The 20733-nt window shown below is 40.7% G+C and overlaps 2 protein-coding genes across 2 annotated transcripts; both read left to right on the top strand.

The window, feature by feature from the left end:
• Nucleotides 1-2400: 2400 nt before the first annotated feature.
• LOC308086719 (serine/threonine-protein kinase/endoribonuclease IRE1-like) lies at nucleotides 2401-9929 on the top strand. Its single transcript, XM_080430370.1, has 7 exons — nucleotides 2401-2494; nucleotides 4851-6605; nucleotides 6702-6874; nucleotides 6965-7185; nucleotides 7426-7573; nucleotides 8084-8190; nucleotides 8989-9929. The coding sequence occupies exons 2-7, from the start codon at nucleotides 5987-5989 to the stop codon at nucleotides 9182-9184; spliced, it is 1464 nt and encodes a 487-aa protein (XP_080286496.1). The 5' UTR covers nucleotides 2401-2494; nucleotides 4851-5986; the 3' UTR covers nucleotides 9185-9929.
• Nucleotides 9930-16390: 6461 nt separating this feature from the next.
• LOC308086422 (E3 ubiquitin-protein ligase RNF185-like) lies at nucleotides 16391-20431 on the top strand (the record flags this gene model as incomplete). The annotated part of the gene is made up of 3 exons (XM_080429944.1): nucleotides 16391-16802; nucleotides 18879-18976; nucleotides 20330-20431. 3 exons carry the CDS (start codon nucleotides 16391-16393, stop codon nucleotides 20429-20431), a joined length of 612 nt encoding a protein of 203 aa, XP_080286070.1.
• Nucleotides 20432-20733: the final 302 nt, after the last annotated feature.

The following is a 20733-nucleotide window of genomic DNA, read 5'->3' as shown; positions in this document are numbered from 1 at the left end:
ACTTCGGGATCGATTATAACGGACCAGTTGGTTCACCTGATTCGTTGGATCCAGTCACTGTCCCTGAGTCGGAATTGACACTGAAGGCTGCAATAGAGGCAAGACTGCAGAAGACTGTTGATCCGAATCAGCCAAGCACATGTTTTGGATGCGACTTGTATGTAAAGGCAAAACAAGAAGTCATGTCAGTTATTGGACCTTTTCTTTAGTGCGAACACACACAGAGCATTTACTCAAAGACCTGAGGCCGATTATACAAATGCATTCTAATGTATTATTTCTCAAACTTTGTCATGTCAAGGACCGCGAAAATTTAAATTATGCATGATATACGCCGCGGTTATAACCATGTCCCACCACCATAACACTGCTTGGACATGTATCAGGAGAATAAAGATATAAGAATCTTGACTAGTAGTGTCATATTTTTTAATGTAAGAGTCAGTGAGGTTGTACAGATTATAAATAAAAAGAACAGACTTTTCTTTACAACTCATTAAAATGGAGGGTAATATGTGTGGGTAAATTTACAGAATAACGTGTACAGAGGGATTTGTCTGCTCAAGCATATGCTCAAACATATGCCTGATGCTTTTTAAATATTTTGAGTACGATTAGATGTCAGGCCATAGGACATGTTTGTAGGTTCCTCCTTCTGGAAGGAGAGGAAGAGGAATCCATGCTGCTGGTGATAGGTGAGACATGACCCTCACAGTGGACTACAGCCTGTGCTGCGAGCAGGACCCCGAGAAGAAGGGCTTCCTCCTGCATTATTAAAACTGTAATAATAATATTACATTAGTTGAAAATTCAATGTTATTTCCATGTGGATCATAGCGAGCACTTTCAATGTTATTTTCTATGTCTGACAGCAATCTTCAACCTGACAATATCACAGTGTTGATTCATCTAAGTACATCCACTGATTGCTGTGTGTGTGTGTGTGTGTGTGTGTGTGTGTGTGTGTGTGTGTGTGTGTGTGTGTGTGTGTGTGTGTGTGTGTGTGTGTGTGTGTGTGTGTGTGTGTGTGTGTGTGTGTGTGTGTGTGTGTGTGTGTGTGTGTGTGTGTGAAGGTCTCCAGAGTTAATGTTTACACAGTTCTGCTCGTATAAACTCCCTTTTCACTTCCTCCTGCGTGAAGAGAGGTGGGTGTCATAACATGTTCTATGTAATTATACCTGGATGCATTATGTTAATGTTTAGACTTTCATACTTTGGCTTTTATCAAGTTGTTTTTGAATGATTGAAGTCACTAGCTAAGAACAGTTGATCTGATGGGCTAATATCGTACCTGTTTCTTTAATATCCTGCACTCTAGCCAACACTCTATGTGATGTGAGAATCAGAGAGAGACAGACAGACAGACAGACAGACAGACAGACAGACGGGCCGTCTATGTGTAACGAGGAAGAAGGAAGGGAGCAAAGTTCACCATTCATACTGTATTCATATTCATAGATATGTATATCTCATATAAACAGATATGCTCTTAACTCATTCAGTGCCATGCTTATTTATGGAATTTTGGCTCTGAGTGCCACAACCAAAATTCATTGTAAAAAAAAAAGTGCTTAGGAGCCGAGATACAGCCTTTTTCAGTAAGAAGTTAGACAAAGAGTGAATGGAGCAGCAAATCTTCAAATCATCATATCTTGGGTTCTGAATTTCTTTAAAAAAAAAAAAAAATTATCACAGAACGTCTAGAACGTCTTAGACGTTCTGTGGCACTCAGAGTCATGTTCATGTTAAACAGTCTATATTGTATAGTTTATGTATAATTACACAAGCTTTATATCACTACATAGCTTATTGTATTTATTACTGTGTGTGTGTGTGTGTGTGTGTGTGTGTGTGTGTGTGTGTGTGTGTGTGTGTGCGCGCGCGCGCGCGTGCGTGCGTGCGTGCGTGCGTGCGTGCGTGCGTGCGTGCGTGCGTGCGTGCGACTGATTAGGTCTCCAGAGTTAATGTTTACACAGTTCTGCTCCTATAAACCTCATCACAGCCTTGTGTCTCCCTTTTTACTTCCTCCTGCGTGAAGAGAGGTGGGTGTCATAACATGTTCTATATAATTACAACTGTAAATGCTGTGCTAAACTGTAAATAGCCCAGATGATACCTGGATGCATTATGTTAATGTTTAGACTTTCATACTTTGGCTTTTATCAAGTTGTTTTTGAATGATTGAAGTCACTAGCTAAGAACAGTGTTGATCTGATGGGCTAATATCTTACCTGTTTCTTTAATATCCTCATTGTTTCTTTAATTTGATGTGTATGACTTGAAGCAACCAAAACATATCAATCTGAGTGATGTTTTGCTTTTGTTCATGATCGTATTTTTTATAATTATGTTAATTAAAATATGTGAAATACCATGAATTATGTGTCTCTTTGTTCCAATAGGGTTTTACAGACATCAACACTTCACTCCAACAGATACTGACTGGCTGTTAGACAAACATCACAACCAACTACACAACTGCTCAGGCTACCAGGTAAGATTTTATTGCTCTTGAGTCAAACAACCAATTTATTTCAGCCGAGTCTTGTACTGTACATACTGTACTGTATGAGTCTTGTACTGTACGCACTGTACGAGGCTTGTACTGTACGTGTCAGACCTTTTTTATTTTCTTTTTTTTGTATTGCGGAGTGGACCTACGTATATTAGTTGAATTTATGAGAGGTCTGGATGGTTCATTCAATCAGAGATGTTTGAAATCACTTCTTTGACAGACAGGGAGCCGGTGAAAGTAGTAGTCATCATTATAAACAAATATAGTCAAGTCTACTGAAGATGAACGCATGGGCAAGTTTTTCTAAATCCTGCTGAGACATAATATAAATCATTTAATCTGTGATTTACACTTAAGGTGATAGTAGGCTGACTTTGTGATTGTGGTAAATGTGGCTGTTAACATTCAGGTCTGAGTCCATGATTATACCAAAGTTTATAGCTTGGGTTGTGGTAATAAAGTACATTAGTGGCACAATGTGTGTGCCACTAATATGGCACACATTATAAAAGTATAAAACAGCACATTATCTGATTGTTGTATAATTGCTCTGGCAGCTGTTACAAAACTCCTTCCTAATCCAGGTTTAGAATCATTGCAGTGTCCGTGTTTTAATTGCTAGAGAGGGAGAACAGATTATGGTTTTGTCAAACATAATTTCAAGAATCTAATTATCATGTCATAATTTGACTATTTAAAACAATGCATTATAATTATGTCATGAATGTGGTTTGATTCTGCTGGTATTATTCTCTGTGAGAGGGTCAAAATTGTTCTGTTTTTAAACACACTTTTATGAAGCTGTCATTGTCTCATTGAGAGTATGTTTTGCACCCTGTCCGTCCGTCGCCTGTCCGTCCGTCCGTGGACAGCTAATCTCTGGCACCGTTGACTTGATCGCAGCAAAACTGTCCGCGTACACTCCCTGGATGCCAATTCAGAACCACTGCTCCAAATTTTTCACATGGGCCTGTTATAGCGCCACCAGGAGGCCGCTTTTTGCAAGACAAATTTTTTGTACAAACGTCACGCGAATCGGTACACAGTATCTCTATAGTCATTAAACAAAATATTTTTTTCATATTTTTCATATTCCATCCTGATAAAAATGGCTTCCAAAGTTTGCAGGATTGGTCCGTTTTGAACAAAATGCTTCAAATAGAGAACACAGCATGCAATTTCTTTGCACGCACATTCTCACTGGGCAGAGGAAGAAATGCCACTTGAAAATGTTCAAATCAGCCTCATGGTGGCGCTATAACAGGCTGATTCGTGGTTTTACCTAAGACTGCACCGATCTGTGTAAAATGTTGTATGTGCACTCCCTAGAGGCCAAGGAAAAACCTTTGCCCTGCATTTTTCACATCTGCCTTTTATAGCGCCACCAGGAGGCCAACTTATATAAAACAATTTTTTTGCTATTACTCCTTCAGATTTTATCCAAATTTCACACAAATCGGTAGACATGATCTCTCTATATATATGAACGCAGCGTCCGATTGCGGTGAAACTTTGCATTCACATTTGCACTACGTTGAGGCCACATATGCCACCCTTTTAACATTGCCACCAGGGCGCCACCAGGACGAAGATGTTTGCAAAACTTATTTTTTTATTACTCCTACAAATATTGTCCAAACATCACGCACAAATTGTGTACAAACTAGAAAAAGTGCTCCTCGGAGCACAGGTCTCCGCCAGGCCAGGTAGGTTAGTGTGGGCCAGCAATGTTTGGAATTCGCCAATCAGGCTGGAATGTGAAAAATCAGGCGGATCGGCCTGCGACGTCACATGTAGGCGCATCCTTGGATCTCTTGTGATTGGTTTAGGGAAATGCTAATCCCCTCCTCCAAGTAATCGACTACAGTGCAGCCAATTTCAGACTGAAGCTCCACGCAGCTTCAGTCTGATAATCAGGCTAGTGTGCACTGTCTGACTGCAGTTCTTGTGGGCTTTTAGGGCTTTGTTAAATTGGATATGTGACAATAAAGTTTGACCTTGACTAAATTTTTTGTATCTAGGCCACTTATGGCCACTTTTGTGTCAACATATTTGATTAAAGAGTAATGTCTTGTCAGACATTTGAGTAGACTAAAATGCACTTTTTAACGTGCAGAGCCAAACATAACCATTAACTAAAGGAAAGACAGTTGTCATTTCATAGTGGTGTTGATGGTATTGTGGTGTTGCTATCAGAAAGCATTGTTACAACCAGCATTCCTACGTTTTATAGCTGCTTGACAGCCTGCGATTGCAGATCTCATGTTTAAATAAAAAAAAATCTAAAAACATATCAGAGCAGGTGTATTGACCTCACAATTCTGTCTCCTCACAGATATTCTGAAGCAAAGAAATGGATCGGTTTTCAGAAGAAACACATCCTATAATACAGCTCATTATCAACAATGACCTCGACAATCTGAAGACTTTAGTTAAAGTGGAAGATATTAATAAACTTTACCCATGCAAAGAGGTGAAGGGTTCTGTATCTCCCTTGTCAGCTGCTGTAGTATTTCACAAGATGGACATTTGTGACTTCCTCCTGACAGAGGGTGCAGACCCAGATTGGACTGGAAATGGCCCGGCTCCTCTGCATTATGCCTGTGAATCAGCACCGGTTGACTTTGTGAGGAGACTAATTAAAGCGGGAGCAAAGACAAAACCGCTGGTTCATTCCAGAACAAAGTTGACACCACTTCAAACTGCTGCCATCAATGACAGGCAAGATATTATGAAAGTCCTTATTGATGCTGGTGAATTGACAACTCCACTCCCTAATAGTCATCCTCAACATCATAAGTACAATTAAAAAATTACTAAATTGCTTGATGTGCTCGTAACGAGCGATGGGGAAATGTATTCCAAAACAAAACTTTTATTTGATGTGCAAATGGCTGTATCCCAGAAAAGAGAAGTTTTTGAAATTTTTGGGAGTCACATGCTGGAGGAGAATCCCCATAACCACCTGAACGGGATTGATATTCTGTTAAATACTGCTAGATCACAAAGAGATGGATACCATCACAAATGTATTGAGTGGCTGAAGGACAATAACAAACTGAACTTCTACATTGAAAATGTAGTCAACCGATTTCCCAAAATGATATATCATTTTCCCAATACCGCAGTTAGAGTTCTCCGAATGATTTTCAGCACAATGGAAGAGATACCCAGTGAGGCATCACTGGCTCTGATCCCCCAACTGCTGGGTCTCCTTTCCACAAGAAAAAGTGACAGAAAGAATGTTCTGTCAACACTCTATGTGATTACACAGAAAACGAAAGTCAACAATGGATGGAATCAGGACTTCATCAACAAACTTTGCACAGCAATTATTCCTTCTGTGAAATGTAAAAAACTAGTGGTGAGGATGTACGCATATGCCACACAGGCAAACCTGCTTCCATTTGTACACACCTCTAACCTCTTTACATCAATGGGAATAGATCATGTGCCTGGGGATGTAATTACATGTGCAGAAATATGGAGGGAAGAAGATATATGAAAGACAGGCTTATACAACTGCAAAAGCATCTCAGCAAACCAATCTCAGAAATTAAAACGACCAAAACAGAGCCATCAAAAAAAACACGAGAATGGCACAGAATCAGTAAAAGGTGGAGTCAACAGTTAGAGAAGCTTGCGGACACTCATGAGGGTGACAAAGTTGTCAAAGTTGGGAATGTTGTGATCGGGAAAGATGATGAATTCCGCATAGCAGGTGGAAGTGATGGAACTGAGGTCTTCTTGGGTTTAAGAAAGGATGGCACTGAAGTTGCAGTGAAGAGAATGACTAAATTCAACTATCAAGTGCTGAATAACGAGAAAGACTTTTTACGTCTTCCAGAGCTTGATGATAATTCGATTGTACGATATGTGGACTTTCTAGAGGATGAGACCTTTGGATACCTTGTTCTTCAGTTATGTGAATACTCACTGGAAGATTACCTCAAGAGAGGAATTGAATTTCCTGGAGGCCGTCTTTGTGGCCAGGTGATTGTAAATCAGGTTCTCACTAGCTTAAAGGTACTCCATCAGCAGAATCCTCCAATTCTCCACCGGGATATCAAGCCCCAGAATGTCTTGATTGGTAAGCTATACAGAAGAAAAATAAGACAAGCAGATAATGTATTTCTAGTTATTTAAAATATATATTTTATATGTATCTACCCAATTTACCCTGCAGATGTTACAAGGAAGGCCAGGTTGGCAGATTTTGGAATAAGCAGACGGCTGCCCAGAGGACAAACAACATATTCAACAAGAAGTGCAGGAACAAAATGCTGGATGGCGAAGGAGACCATTAATGAAGACGATGGTGATGAACATGTACCGTATAAAAGAAGTGCTGACATCCAGGTTTGTTCTTATTCTGCATGAGAACAATAATAAATAATAAATGAGAAGAACAACAAAATATGTCACTAAATGTTCATGTTCGTTCTAAAGGTGGCTGGGATGTTGTCATATTACATCCTTTCTGGAGGACACCATCCATTTGGTACATCAGCTAGATGTGAAGGCAACATTCTCGATGGAAAGTACAAACTGGACCATGTTCAGGATGTGGTTGCCAAGGATCTCATCGAGAGGATGATCGATGAAGACCCAAAGAAAATACCTACAGTGGAGGAATGCTTGGCTCATCCCTACTTCTGGACAAACCAAATGTAAGCAAATATTTTTCATTGCACATACAGTAGTACTAGTACTAGTACTAGTACTAGTACTAGTACTAGTACTAGCTTTGATCAATGTTATTTGTACTTAATATGATGGCTTAATCACAACCACAGCTCAATTTAACCTGGTTTGAAAATAGCCAAAGCTCACAACGGCTCACATTGCGACACATTGGGAGCTTGTAGATCAGCTAATTTGGCTATTTTTTTATTTGTAAATTCTTCCAGGAGAGTTGATTTCCTGGATAAAGTTGCAAATGAAAAGGAAATAGACAAGCACTATGACAACCCTGACCACCAGAACCTCATGGAGGTATGGAACCAGTGTGCTGAGGAGGGACTGTTCAGCACATGGAAAGACACAATGAAAGAAAAGGTGACTAAATCATGTGGGCTTCAGCCTGGTGTGTCTTTGTGTCCATTAGACTAAATCATGTGGGGTTCAGGTGTGTCCATGTGTCCATTAGACTAAATCATGTGGGGTTCAGGTGTGTCCATGTGTCCATTAGACTAAATCATGTGGGGTTCAGGTGTGTCTTTGTGTCCATTAGACTAAATCGTGTGGGGTTCAGGTGTGTCTTTGTGTCCATTAGACTAAATCATGTGGGGTTCAGGTGTGTCTTTGTGTCCATTAGACTAAATCATGTGGTGTTCAGGTGTGTCTTTGTGTCCATTAGACTAAATCATGTGGGGTTCAGGTGTGTCTATGTATCCATTAGACTAAATCATGTGGGATTCAGGTGTGTCTTTGTGTCCATTAGACTAAATCATGTGGGATTCAGGTGTGTCTTTGTGTCCATTAGACTAAATCATGTGGGGCTCAGGTGTGTCTATGTGCCCATTAGACAACAAGTCCATTTCATCTTTAAGTTGTGTGTTTTTCCAGTTGCCGCAGGAGGTGTTTGAGGAGATGGAGAAAAGGAGGAAGAAGTTTCCCTACCATGATGATGGGTTTGGACTGCTGCGCTTCATACGCAATATCCATCAGCACCAGTAAGTTGAATTTTGATCAAAACAAAACAAAGTGTAGCCGCTAAAATTAATTCTTCAGTAAAATCATATTTTCTATTTGTATTACCTAAAGTGTGATCACTTCTCTGGGTGTGGATCCAAAAAGAAAGTTGAAAGATCATGGTCACAATCAAGAGACACAGCGCTAGAGATGTTGGTTCAGATTTGTATAAATGATGTTCTCTTGTATTGAAGCTTGTCAATGATTACAATTTATAGTTTACAATTTAGTCATTTAGCAGATGCTCTTATCCAGAGAGACTTACAATAAATGTAAATAAAGCTAAATAATCATATACATGGAATGCAGAGAGACAGTGTAGTATAGGCCTACCTCAACAAACTAGGATAGGCTACGAGGTAAACAATTAACTTAGCATCTGTCTAAATAACTATATAAATTACATTCTTAACATTTGTGGTCAAGAAAAACAAGCTAGGAAACATGAGAACTCATGGTCATCAACGTGGTTAGTCGCTAGCATCAATCGATAGAGGACGTGCGGTGCGTTGTCCAGTATATTTTAGGGAAGGGAGAAGAGTCTAGGACGTGTGGAGCGTTGTCCTGGGTGTTTTAGAGAATAGAGAAGAGTCTAGGACGTGTGGAGCGTGGTCCTGGGTGTTTTAGAGAATAGAGAAGAGTCTAGGACGTGTGGAGCATTGTCCTGGGTGTTTTAGAGAATAGAGAAGAGTCTAGGACGTGTGGAGCATTAGACAAAGATGTCAGTGTGTTCATCATAACATTTAGTGTTCAGTGATCACTGCATTGTGTGTTTACAGTGCTGAGGCTGCTGCTAAGATTGACCTGATGAAGATGTTTCCTGGTCTCATCGTAAGTGTCTACAAGTTTACTCTGAACCAAGGCTGGAACACACGGATCACCCTGGAAGATTTTTATTCCACAAAGTCCACAAATCTTATGGACAGTGGTGGTTCTAGCTTGGATGAAGCCCTGGGCAAACTCTCCCTGTTGTAACTTAATGGGTTACATACAGTAGTAATTTTGTGACGTTAATTCATTTTGCATGATTGATTGAAATATATGAATTCATATATTATTATTTACAGTTAAAAAGTGAGTTAAAAAGATCGATTTCATTTAATAGTCTATTGATATTGATTTCATTTGTACAACATTGATTGACGTTGTTAGGCAATACAAAAAGAAAAGTTTCAATTCAAAGGGTTAACACAAGAAACTGCAGGTCTTACAATGCTTTGCAGCTAAAACCGTGTGTAAGGAAAAGACCGGGATTCTATTGTTGTTATTCAGTATTATTGAGCAATAGCATACCAGCAAAAACGCATGAATGCCAAATGATGCTAAAAGATCATTTCTGTACAATATTGTATGCCATTTCATTTCTTATATAAAGCCTTAGTTTTATTTACATAGTAGTTAATCTACACTCTCTTTAGTCCCTCCAAGCTAAAGACACTATTATATTCTAGAAAGTTCTATTGTGAATAAGCAGTCTTTTATATACAGTATAAGGCCTTATACTGTAGGCAGAAATGTCAAAAACTGATATTTTCAGAGGAATATTCACATGTCATCCAGGTCCTACTCTTCTGTCAAATCTACAAGCTTACAACGTGCTGCGTGAACTTGTACGGACGCTAGGTTCATGTGGTTATTACAATAATACCACTTTCTTTTTGTATGTTGTTTTACATTGTGATTTTGAGATATCCTACATTAATGACAGGAGAAATGATTGTATTAACCCTAGCGTTCCTATTCTGTAAACATTCACCAAAGATATGTGGTGTAGAGTGAAAACTTGGACTCAGTTTTTTTCCCAGGGATTCAAACCCAGGTCCTCCACCCAAGTACTGAAATTACTTTTAAACTGAGCTAATAGAGCCAGTGAACTTTGACCTTCAGACCACAGAATCTAAACGTCTCAATAGAGACACACGGCCGGAAGCGGAAGGCTTACAAATTCACGCACACTTTTGAGACAGCGCCGCTACTCAAGGTCCTTTAGAACGATGAACTGCAGCTCTCAATGCAATCTCAATGAGAGGCATTGTAAAATACCGTAATTTCACTGGTTAACTACTGAAGCTGTAGCGATTTTTTTTGTGTTCTAATAAAGTGTCCCATTTGTTTAATTTATCCTTTTTAATGTCCCATATCTGTCATCTCGATATACTACCCACAATATACTATAATATACTCCATCAGTATGTCAAAACCGCTAGCATCGGAGATCTAGAGTTTAAGTGGTTATTATTAAAATATTTAATGTATCTGAATGTGTAACTACCCTAACCACGGGTCATCAACATGTCCGTACACGGACAAAAGTGTCCGTGGTAAGACTTCGCCCATTTTATTTAATTGTATTTATTTTTAATAAATACAAATTATAGTCTGTATAAAATTTTTTTCATGACAATGTAAAAACATACTAAATATTCACAATCTAATCTTTGAATTAAAATTGGTTTGAATAATTTTGGTGACTTGTAAAGTGTCGGGATGACATGCTCATTAATATGTTGCAGGAGATTTGTGGTATTGTACAAGGTACTGTACATGATTGCATCAGGTGAGGACAAGACGGTTAGAAGTAATGTTTGATAATAGCTAATAGCAACCTGAAAATAGCAAAATGTGTGTTTAATCCTTTGTTGGAGAAACCTTCTATGTTTTAAGACAATGGATTCATATGTGGTGTGGTCAGACAATTAAACTATGAAAAGATCGAAAATAGATCTGTTCAGATCCATTTGCTACAAAAGCAAATGAGGGCCGAACTGGACAAGTAAAGCTTGTTGAAAAAGATTTTCACCATTGAGAGAAAGAGTTTCAAAGTGTCCAAAAATAACAATATTTAACTATAATAACACTCCACAATCATAAGCAGTGGAAACCCTTGATCCACAGCCTGCGGTCCACAATCACCATCAGACCTCCAGCTTGTACATTTGCTCACCTCTGATCAAAGTTAGGAGCCCTTGCATGAACCTAGTTGTGACACTGCATTCTTTAAATCCTGTCATGCCCTTTATCCTTATCTAATCACTCATCATGTACGTATTATTATGGTTTTGACTCTGACCTTTCTTTTTCTATTGTTCCACATATCTTACGTCACAACTATGCAAGGTCTAAGACTTCCTCATCATGATAGAAGATTTCTCATCAAGATATCACGTCCATTACGTATCTCGTAATGGAAAGAAACCACAACTATCGAAGCTACGATTGCTATGGTAGAACTGGTAGAACTTGATCTGCACCTGACCTCAAGTAACACTGCCCTCCGATAATAACCATATGACCCGCACCCAAATGGCCCTTTGCTCATGTAATGTGTGATGGAAGCACTAACTGTACTGATAAGAACCAATTATTGAAATCCCAAATACGGAATAGACCACATTTAATACGTCTTAGCCTCCTGGCAGTCTTAAGGTTTTCTTCAGAATAGGTAACCTCTTTAACCCTGCCATCCCCATTTTGGGCATGTCATTATAGGCTAAGTAAATAAATAAATAATTAGAAACATTTCTGAAATGTTTAAAAAAAAAACAGATCTACAATCTCTCAACATGTCATGATGTATTGTGTTGTGAGCTTGTAGATTGGCTTTTAAAACAATGGCTTATATTTCTTTGTTATTCAGTGGTTAATGCAGATATACTATCATTGTAAAATGTCTAGCACATAGACCGCCGAAGTCTGACGTCATTTACACATCCTTTGTTTGTCTACCTGGTTCGCAGTTTTCCACCCCCGTTCTGAATCCCATAGACGTATTTAATATCGCGTCAAATAAGAACTGTGTTCCAAAAATAAACAAATGACCCCGGCGTGTTGACTCTTATGGATATGAAGCATCAACTGACGGTGAGAAAACGCTAATGTTACTTCCGCCGAATTAGTTACATTTTCGCCAGAAACAGACTGTATCAAATATAAGTGACTGACTATCATAAACGATACAGAACCCCCTCCCTGACAATAACGCCGACACGCGGTGTTTATTTTTGGACCACAATTCTTATATGAGACGATTCTAAGATGACCCAATGTTATTCTCCATAGAGAAATTACTTCCGCAAACCTGGGGATGAACGAGTCACGTCAGGACTTCGGTGCTCTATTGGCATAGACAATAGGGCACATTATGAGTTCATTATGTATTTCTGGTAAAAAAAATTATATATTGATCACTTATTTTGTATGTCTGTGGCAAAAATAGTATATTGATGAAAATGTCCATCACAAGCTTGCATGGTGATGACCCCTGACCCTAACATATTGCTGGCTTACTAACAACATACATGCATGCACACTGATCAACGTGTTTGTGCACTGAACACACGTGCTGCTATAATAATAAATACAATAGCGAAACCAAATAATATTGGTTTTAATTAAGATCGTATACCATTAAAGCCAGGATTATGTTCTTAATCGGGGTTGATAGCAGGAGTAAAATTACAACTCGCGGGCCGTGAGTCCGGGAGGAAAATGTAATCCTCTGTTCTATTCCCACAGCTTGGTCAGTGGCCACCAAGGCTACATAAATCACTGCAGTTCAGTCACTTTTACTTTGAAGGGGAAAGAAATCTACTGCTGGTAGTGACAGAGTAACCAAAAAAAAGTGTGCTTCTCGGAGCGCAGATCCCCACCAGGCCGGGTTGCCTAGCCTTTCATCACACTTTTGAACAATATTTGAAAGGAGGACTAGCAAAAAACGAGGGGTTACACACGTAACCTGGGTTTTGTGTTTCTATGAATTATATTTTGTTTTTTTTTGTTTCTTTTTTAAACTGTTGATCAATTGAGTTGGTTTTTGGTTCATTTTGGTGTTGAATTGAGTTTGATGAACCGCTTTGTGTGTTGAATATGACATTTGTTCACTAAAACAATTGCAACGGAACTTAAAACGTGTGCTGTTGGTTTATTCTCAATGACAAAAGGGTTTATATTTTATATTTAAGTAATTTGTGTGGTTTCACTAATGGTTAAAAAAGAAAACGTGAAATGGGGAAATTCTAGCCTGGCAAAAATGGCCAGGGCCTATATTTGGTGTTGCATCATAATCCAAGGCATCCAGAGATTTTGATTGCATGACCTACGGTTCAAGAGCTATTGATGCCTTTGTGTGTTTTTAAACTTAAAACTTTGTATCAGTTGTGTCCTGGGGAGGGGGGAGATTAGCTGTTTACAGACGGACATAACAATGTGTCCTTGCATAGATTGACTTTTCAAAGTTAAGGAGGCAAAGTCTTTCCCAACAAAACATGGACGAACCTGGACCAGTGAGCCAATGAATGGGGTTTGATCAAGTCCTATTATGTCTAGTTAGATCTGGCCCAGAATATCACCTTTTTTCAACTAACATACGTTTCCACTGAAATCTCCTAGACGGGGGATAACTAAATTGTTGTAATGGTAAAATCACGTATTTTAAAATCCTGGCCTGTTCTTATTCAAAGTCGGATTATTTGCCAGCTTTTGTGTGACACAATAAAAAAAATTGCACAAGCTGATTTAATTGGAAGATTTTGTGGACATCATTTGTCTACTAGGATATCACAGCAGATATGGATATGGGGATGATCTCTGATCTTGATGTCATTTACAGGACGTCATCACCATGACAATCAATGTATGACGCCTTTTTACGGCAGTTTGGGTGATTACAAAGTTTGTTACAATGTCTTTCAGTTATGTTCAGGACTAGGCCAAATCATGGCCGATATGGGGATGATCTTGACGTCATCACTAGGACATTGTATGGTCGGCTTTTTAGTGACCTAAAACAGCCTGATATACGGCCAGTTTGCAGTTTGGGTGATTATAAAGTTGTTTAGATGACGTCTTGGAAATGACGTCAAAATCAAGACGTCATGATGACGCCATGATGACTCAATGATGACATTATGATGGTGTCCTCCGGTGACGTTCAGCACTAGGCCAGATCACAGCCGAAATGGGGATGATCTTGAAGTCATCACCAGGAGGACATCATATGGACGGCGCTAGAGGAAGTCCATTTCCCTGCATGCACTGGGGCACTAAGGACTGTGTATTATTGTTCTTATTTTTGTAATTATTTGAATATGGGAATGAGTATAGGGGTTATGTTATGGGTCATTGTGTTTAGTGTTTTGTTGTGGTGTTATTTGGTGATTCATGTTTTTTTATGTAAATTTGTAAGTAAAACCATAAGTTTAAATGTCTGTTCATTTGGTCACTGCCTCTCCCCTTTTCCCATTCTTATGTATAGTATGTGTTGGTATGGGAGTGTTGATGTTGGTTGATCCAATAGAGAGTTGTCATGGCTCTCATAGGCAACCAGACTTCAGGCCTATACAATACATTGCTCTTTGACACTATGCTGCATGCAATCAGATCAATATCAGTGTCTTGTATAAATGTACATGACGACTTGATACAAAGCCAGATAACGTTGTGGTGACGTCTTTCAGTGACGTTCAGAACTAGGCCAGTCACAGCTGATATGGGGTCGCTTATATGACATAATTTACAGGACATCATTTAAGCGATTTTTTAATCACCCAAATTGGACGTCTGTTTTAGGTCACTAAAGAGCTGTCTATACAATGGCCTGGTGATGACGTTGCAATCATCCCCATATTGGCCATGATCTAGTCTTGTCCTGAACGTCACTGAGCAACGTCATCATGACGTCTTTCAATGGCGTTCAGGACAAGGCCAGATCACAGCCGATATGATTTTGACGTAATTTCCAGGACGTCGTCTAAGCTGCTTTTTCATCACCCACACTGGCCGTAATAGCGTCTGTTTGAGGTCACCACAAAGCCGTCCATAAGATGTCCTGGTGATGACGTCCAAATCATCCCTACATGGGCCGTGATCTGGCCTAGTCGTGAACGTCACTGAAAGACGTCATGATTACGTGTTGAGCGAGACGTCATCTACGCGGCTTTTTCATCACCCACACTGGCCGTAGGCTAATAAGCGGCTGATTGAGGTCACAACAAAGCCGTCCATAAGATGTCCTGGTGATGACGTCCAAATTATCCCCACATGGGCCGTGATCTGGCCTGGTCGTGAACGTCACTGAAAGACGTCATGATGACGTCCTTCGGTGACGCTCTGGACTAGGCCAGATCACAGCCCATATGGGGATGATTTGGACGTGTTGAGCGGGACAACATCCAAACGGCTTTTTCATCACCCACACTGGCTGCAAAAGCTGAAAGTCGTTGATGGCGTGTTGAGCGGAACACCATCTAAACGGCTTTCTCATCACCCAAAATGGCTGTCAAACAAAAAAAGGCCATATGATGTCCTGGTGATGACGTCCTGGAAATGACGTAAAGATCATCCCCATACGGGCTGTGATCTGGCCTAGTCCTAAACGTCACCGGAAGACCTCATCATAACGTCATCATGACGTCATTGTGCTTGCTGGGAGGGATAGGCTAGAATAGAGCAAGGCACTGAGGGCACTGGGCTGGAGGCCCCCTGTATCCCTGTGGGCTGGGGGCCCCCTGTATCTCTGGTGTGGAGTAGGTCTGGGCTGGGGGCCCCCTGTATCCCTGGTGTGGAGTAGGTCTGCTCAGCTTTATTGTGTGGAAGTCCCCGGGAATTCATGGTCTGTCGGAGTTAAGACACGAGATGCAGTCCATCTTCCCAGCCATCCCCAAGAACCCAGATAATCCTACCGACTCTCTAACAGAATGGGGGTCACTTTGCAAATCCACATAAGGAAAGGAAGAACTTGTTACATGAAGTAATGAAGCTTGAGGATCTAGCAGATCTGTACATGAAGTAATGAAGCGTGAGGATCTAGCAGATCTACTGTAGCAGATCTAGCGTGTAGCCAATATAGACCACATTGACTTACATTACCTGTTAACACTTTTTTTGGACACAAGTTTGTGTCCAGGTCCCAAGGGAAAGGCAAGCTCCAGAATGCTTTAAATGCCATATTAGGGGTGGGCCCAACACATCAGCTTCGTGGATTGGTCAAGCTCAGCGTGACATCCCAATTAACATTATAAAGGGTATAAGATATAAAACAATAGGTTAAAAAGAAACAACAGATGAACCTGTAATCCAACCACCCACTTAAGCTGCCACTGCAGCATCTTTTAAACACACACTTTGAAGAGGCGGCTGCCAGCTGTATCACCACGCCGACCCACCTCTTGTCTGTCCATCGTAATGGAGAACGCCTCTCCAGCCTCTGGCTCCGCGAACGCCGAGAGCCCAAACCCTGAAGGGTCCAGCACCTCGACCGCGGGCGGCGGAGACAACCAGAACGGCACCTTTGAATGCAACATATGCCTGGACGCCTCCAGCGACGCAGTGATCACCCTTTGTGGACACCTTTTCTGTTGGCCCTGCTTGCATCAGTGGCTGGAGACCAGACCAAACAGACAGGTGTGTCCGGTGTGCAACGCTGGCGTCAGCAGAGACAGAGTTATACCTTTATATGGACGTGGGAGCGCAGGCCAGGAGGACCCGAGACAAAGAATACCCCCACGGCCACAAGGAGAGAGACCCGAGCCAGAGAACCGGGGTAGATTTCAAGGCTTTGGCTTTGACGATGGAATCCAGATGTCAGCGGGGATCGGTATCTTTCCGTTTCCTTTCATTGGGACTTCCTTCAACATCAGTAGAAGACGTCCTACAGTTGTCCCTGGGACACCTCAACACTTGAATGCGAGGCTTTCTCTACTTTTCCTGTTCGTTGGTTTGACGATTATGTATTGCTATATCTTCTTTAACCACTTAAACCCTCTATACTTAGTAGACTAATACTTTGTTGACTCGGGCTAGCTCTGTACTTGAATTGAATTGCCTTATGAGCTTGTAGATTACTTTCGGCGAATATTCCCCTAAGAAAGGATGCTTGGGATCACGTGGTTAAATAGGGACCTTCCCACCCCTCTATCTATGCCATTCGGTGTAGTGGAGCCTCGTAGAGAGAAAGAGGGTATGAAGATCTGGCCATTTCACTATCTAGTACCCTGTTAAAACAGAAAATTGCTGCTACAGTTTTGGAAATCTGCAATGTCTCCAACATTTGATGTAGCGCTGGGGGGGGTGGAGGACTTTTGCGTCTGTGACTCGTTTTTGTTCTACTCTGTAGTTAGTACATGAAATCATAGCTTTTAATCTTTCTGACATACACCATAACATATAAGTCATTTCAAGAAGACAATTGAAGACAAGGAATGACACAAATCCACTTGAAGCAGCATGCATGGTAAGATAAACTATCGTGTCCCATAAAAACTCAACGTCCTGTCATTGCAAATGCGGCAGTGTGTGTGTGTGAGAAATATGGAGAGAGAGAGCCTGCAAGAGAGCTTGCGAGAGAGAGGGTGGGGGCAGAGGGACAGAGAGAAATGCCCACATATGGAGATCAGGGCCAGTTCTGGCTCATATGTCGAGGCCCTAGGTGAACACCCCCCCCCCCCCCCGCATCTTTCGTATCACAGTACTCCTTTTTTTGTGAATTCAGAATCTCAGATCGTGAATTTAGAACATACATGGGCAACTGGTGGCCCGGGGGCCACATGCGGCCCCCCACCTTCACTTAATGCGGCCCGCAGGTTAATATCAGAATACTGATACTGTACGTACAATTAACTAAGGAAATGAAAGTCATGTGTATGCAGAGATTCATATAATATTCATCATATATCATCATATATATTAAATGAAAATCTTCCATGGAGCTATATCTCCACACTCATCATGTTTTTGCCCCCTAGAGTGTGTGTGCGTGCGTGTGGGCCATCTGATGGGAACCTGTTACGGTCTCCAAACAATAATACAAAACCAGTGGCTCAAATTGGAGACCCCAACATAAAGATGGACACCACAAACATTGGTAAAGGTTTACATTTTTTTTTATTAACTTCCCACAACAAAAGATACATATTGGATATACTTTACCAAATAATGAAGGAACTCAAAAGGGGGCCTGGAGATGCCCGCAAACTAAATAGAATGAAGGGGGGACTAGGCCAGCCCCTACAGGGACACCGAAGCTGCTCCCCCCTCCCTGAACTAAACAAAAAACAAAACTAAAAGAGAGAACTACCAGCCAACGCCAAGCCAAACTAAATAACTTAAGAAAGCTGTTTTTATCCTGATTAACCAACAGTGTGGGTTCTGCACTGTTGCTGGGTCCATGTCTGAAGGGGAACTGAATCTGGCTGTCTTTTATAGTGGCTTGTAATTGGGGCGGCAGCAATCCCAGATCAGCTGCAGGTGTGCCAGCCTGAGTGAGAGGAGAGACAGTGGGGGTTAATGATTGATTAAGGATGATGGCATGGCCACACGCAACAGAACCAATCAAAAAAGACCAATTTACATTTCAACAATGCATTATGGGACAAACTGCTGTTAAACTATTTTACTGTTTAAAATAAAAACGATTAGGATGTAGAACTATACAATTAACTTTGTATGTGAGATGGTCAATACAATGCAGGAATATAGCTACTCAATATATACATTTTGAAATGGACAATAACACCGTGAATGATAGGGTTGGAAAATTTGAGAGGCACATATAGCTGAAGTATTGGCATGATCTCTTGGATGTGAGGTCTATCTGTGGAGGCATCTGGCTGGGTTGATTCGGCTGATCTGACGGGTAGGCGGGTCTCCCCTTCCCCCCCTTCTCTGTGTCCAGTGTCCACACAGTGGACGTTCCCCCTGGCGCTCAGCGTTGATAGTAGCTCCGCTCCCCTGATAGGAGCTCCAAACAAGCTGAAGGCCCATTTGCAGTACGTAGGGAGGAGGTCAAGCACATCTAGATATGGCACTGCATGTGGCAGTCTGCCTTACTTTTCTTTTCTTTTTGGGCGGTGAAACCGCCCCTATAAGTGAGGTTTGGAAAAATGTACAAATATCCTGCGCTGTGAAACCGCCCCTATAAGTGAGGTTTGGAAATTTGTACAATTATCCTGCACCGTGATTGGCCAATCACAATCTATTCAGGACTGTGATTGGCCAGTGTCACATGACACATGTGCATAGCCCTATATAAGAAACCATAAAACATAAATTTGTTTTTTTCAAGTTATGGTTTTGTCCATCATAAAGAGTGTTTCAATAAATGTATTTATCTTTTGTACATGATTGGTTGACTCCATTCAGTATTGTGATTAGCTAGCAAGACACCGCCCACTTCACACAGGGTGTGTTTTTTTGTTTGTTGATTGAGATTGCCTTATTGATAATTAACATAAGTTACAGTCCACTATTTCATGGTTAATAAACACCGCACCACCAAGAGAAAAATAAAAGAAAGAACGGTATAACAGAAACATTAGTCATGCAATTCATATTTTGACATAAGAATATCATGACAACCCAACCTGTTATAATAATAATAATAATAATAGTAATAAACACCGAACCACCAAGAGAAAAACAAAAGAAAAGATGTAACAGAAACATTAGTCATGCAATTCATATTTTGACATAAGAATATCACAATACCAGTGAAAATAATTGACTTAAATAAAAAGAAGGAAACGAACAAACACAAAAAAGTAAGCAGAGATTCATATATTTCAGATCAAATCATATATATTAAATGAAAATCTTCCATGCAGCTATGTCTCCACAGTCATCATGTTTTCGCCCCCTAGTGAGTGTGTGTGTGTGTGTGTGTGTGTGTGTGTGTGTGTGTGTGTGCGCGCGCGCGCGCGCGCGTGCGTGCGCACGCGTGTGTGTGTTTGGAGGAGGGGTGGGCGTGGGCTGGCCATCTGGTGGGAACCAATCAAAAGAGACCAATTTACATGTCAACAATGTATTATGGGAGAAACTGCTGTTAAACCAAGTTACTGTTCAAAAGAAAAATTATTAGGATATAGAACTACATTTAACTTTGTATGTGAGATGGACAATGCAATGCATGAATATAGCTATGCGATGTATACATTTTTAAATGGACAATAAAACCGTGAATGATAGGGATGGGAAAATTGAAAGGCATATATACCTGGAGGATCAATGATTATATCGGATGTGAGGGTGATCTACGGCGGCATCTGTCTGGGTTGATGCGGCTGATCTGGCTGGTTAGGCGGGTGTCCCCTTCCTCCCTCTCCGCTCCATGTGTGTCCACTCCCGAAGCTCCGCGCTGGGTGTCAGAGGACCTTCTCCCTGGCGCTCATCGGTGATAGTAGCTCCACTCCCCTGCTAGGACCTCCAAACAAGCTCAAGGCCCATTTGTAGGACGTAGGGTGATCAGGCTCCAAAAACTGCAAGCACATCCAAACCTGGCACTGCATGTGGCAGTCTGCCTTACTTTTATTTTATTTTTTGTTTGATGATTGAGATTCCCTTATTGATAATTAACAGAAGTTACAGTCCACTATTTCATGGTTAATAAACACAGCAACACCAAGAGAAAAATAAAAGAAACTGACCAATATAACATAAACATTAGTCATGCAATTCATATTTTGACATAAGAATATCATGACAACCCAACCTGTTTATATAATAATAATAATCATCATACAAATACAGAACAA

Source organism: Gymnoscopelus braueri (genome assembly GCF_963280865.1).
Source record: "Gymnoscopelus braueri genome assembly, chromosome: 6".
Classification (NCBI taxonomy): domain Eukaryota; kingdom Metazoa; phylum Chordata; class Actinopteri; order Myctophiformes; family Myctophidae; genus Gymnoscopelus; species Gymnoscopelus braueri.
This window is presented reverse-complemented; position numbering and strand designations above follow the sequence as displayed.

Coding starts and splice junctions, on each gene's coding strand:
- LOC308086719 (XM_080430370.1), top strand. CDS start 5,987: ATGTGCAGAAATATGGAGGGAAGAAGATATATGAAAGACAGGCTTATA. Junction 7,574..8,083: donor AAGACACAATGAAAGAAAAG/GTGACTAAATCA, acceptor GTGTTTTTCCAG/TTGCCGCAGGAGGTGTTTGA. Junction 8,191..8,988: donor CGCAATATCCATCAGCACCA/GTAAGTTGAATT, acceptor GTGTGTTTACAG/TGCTGAGGCTGCTGCTAAGA.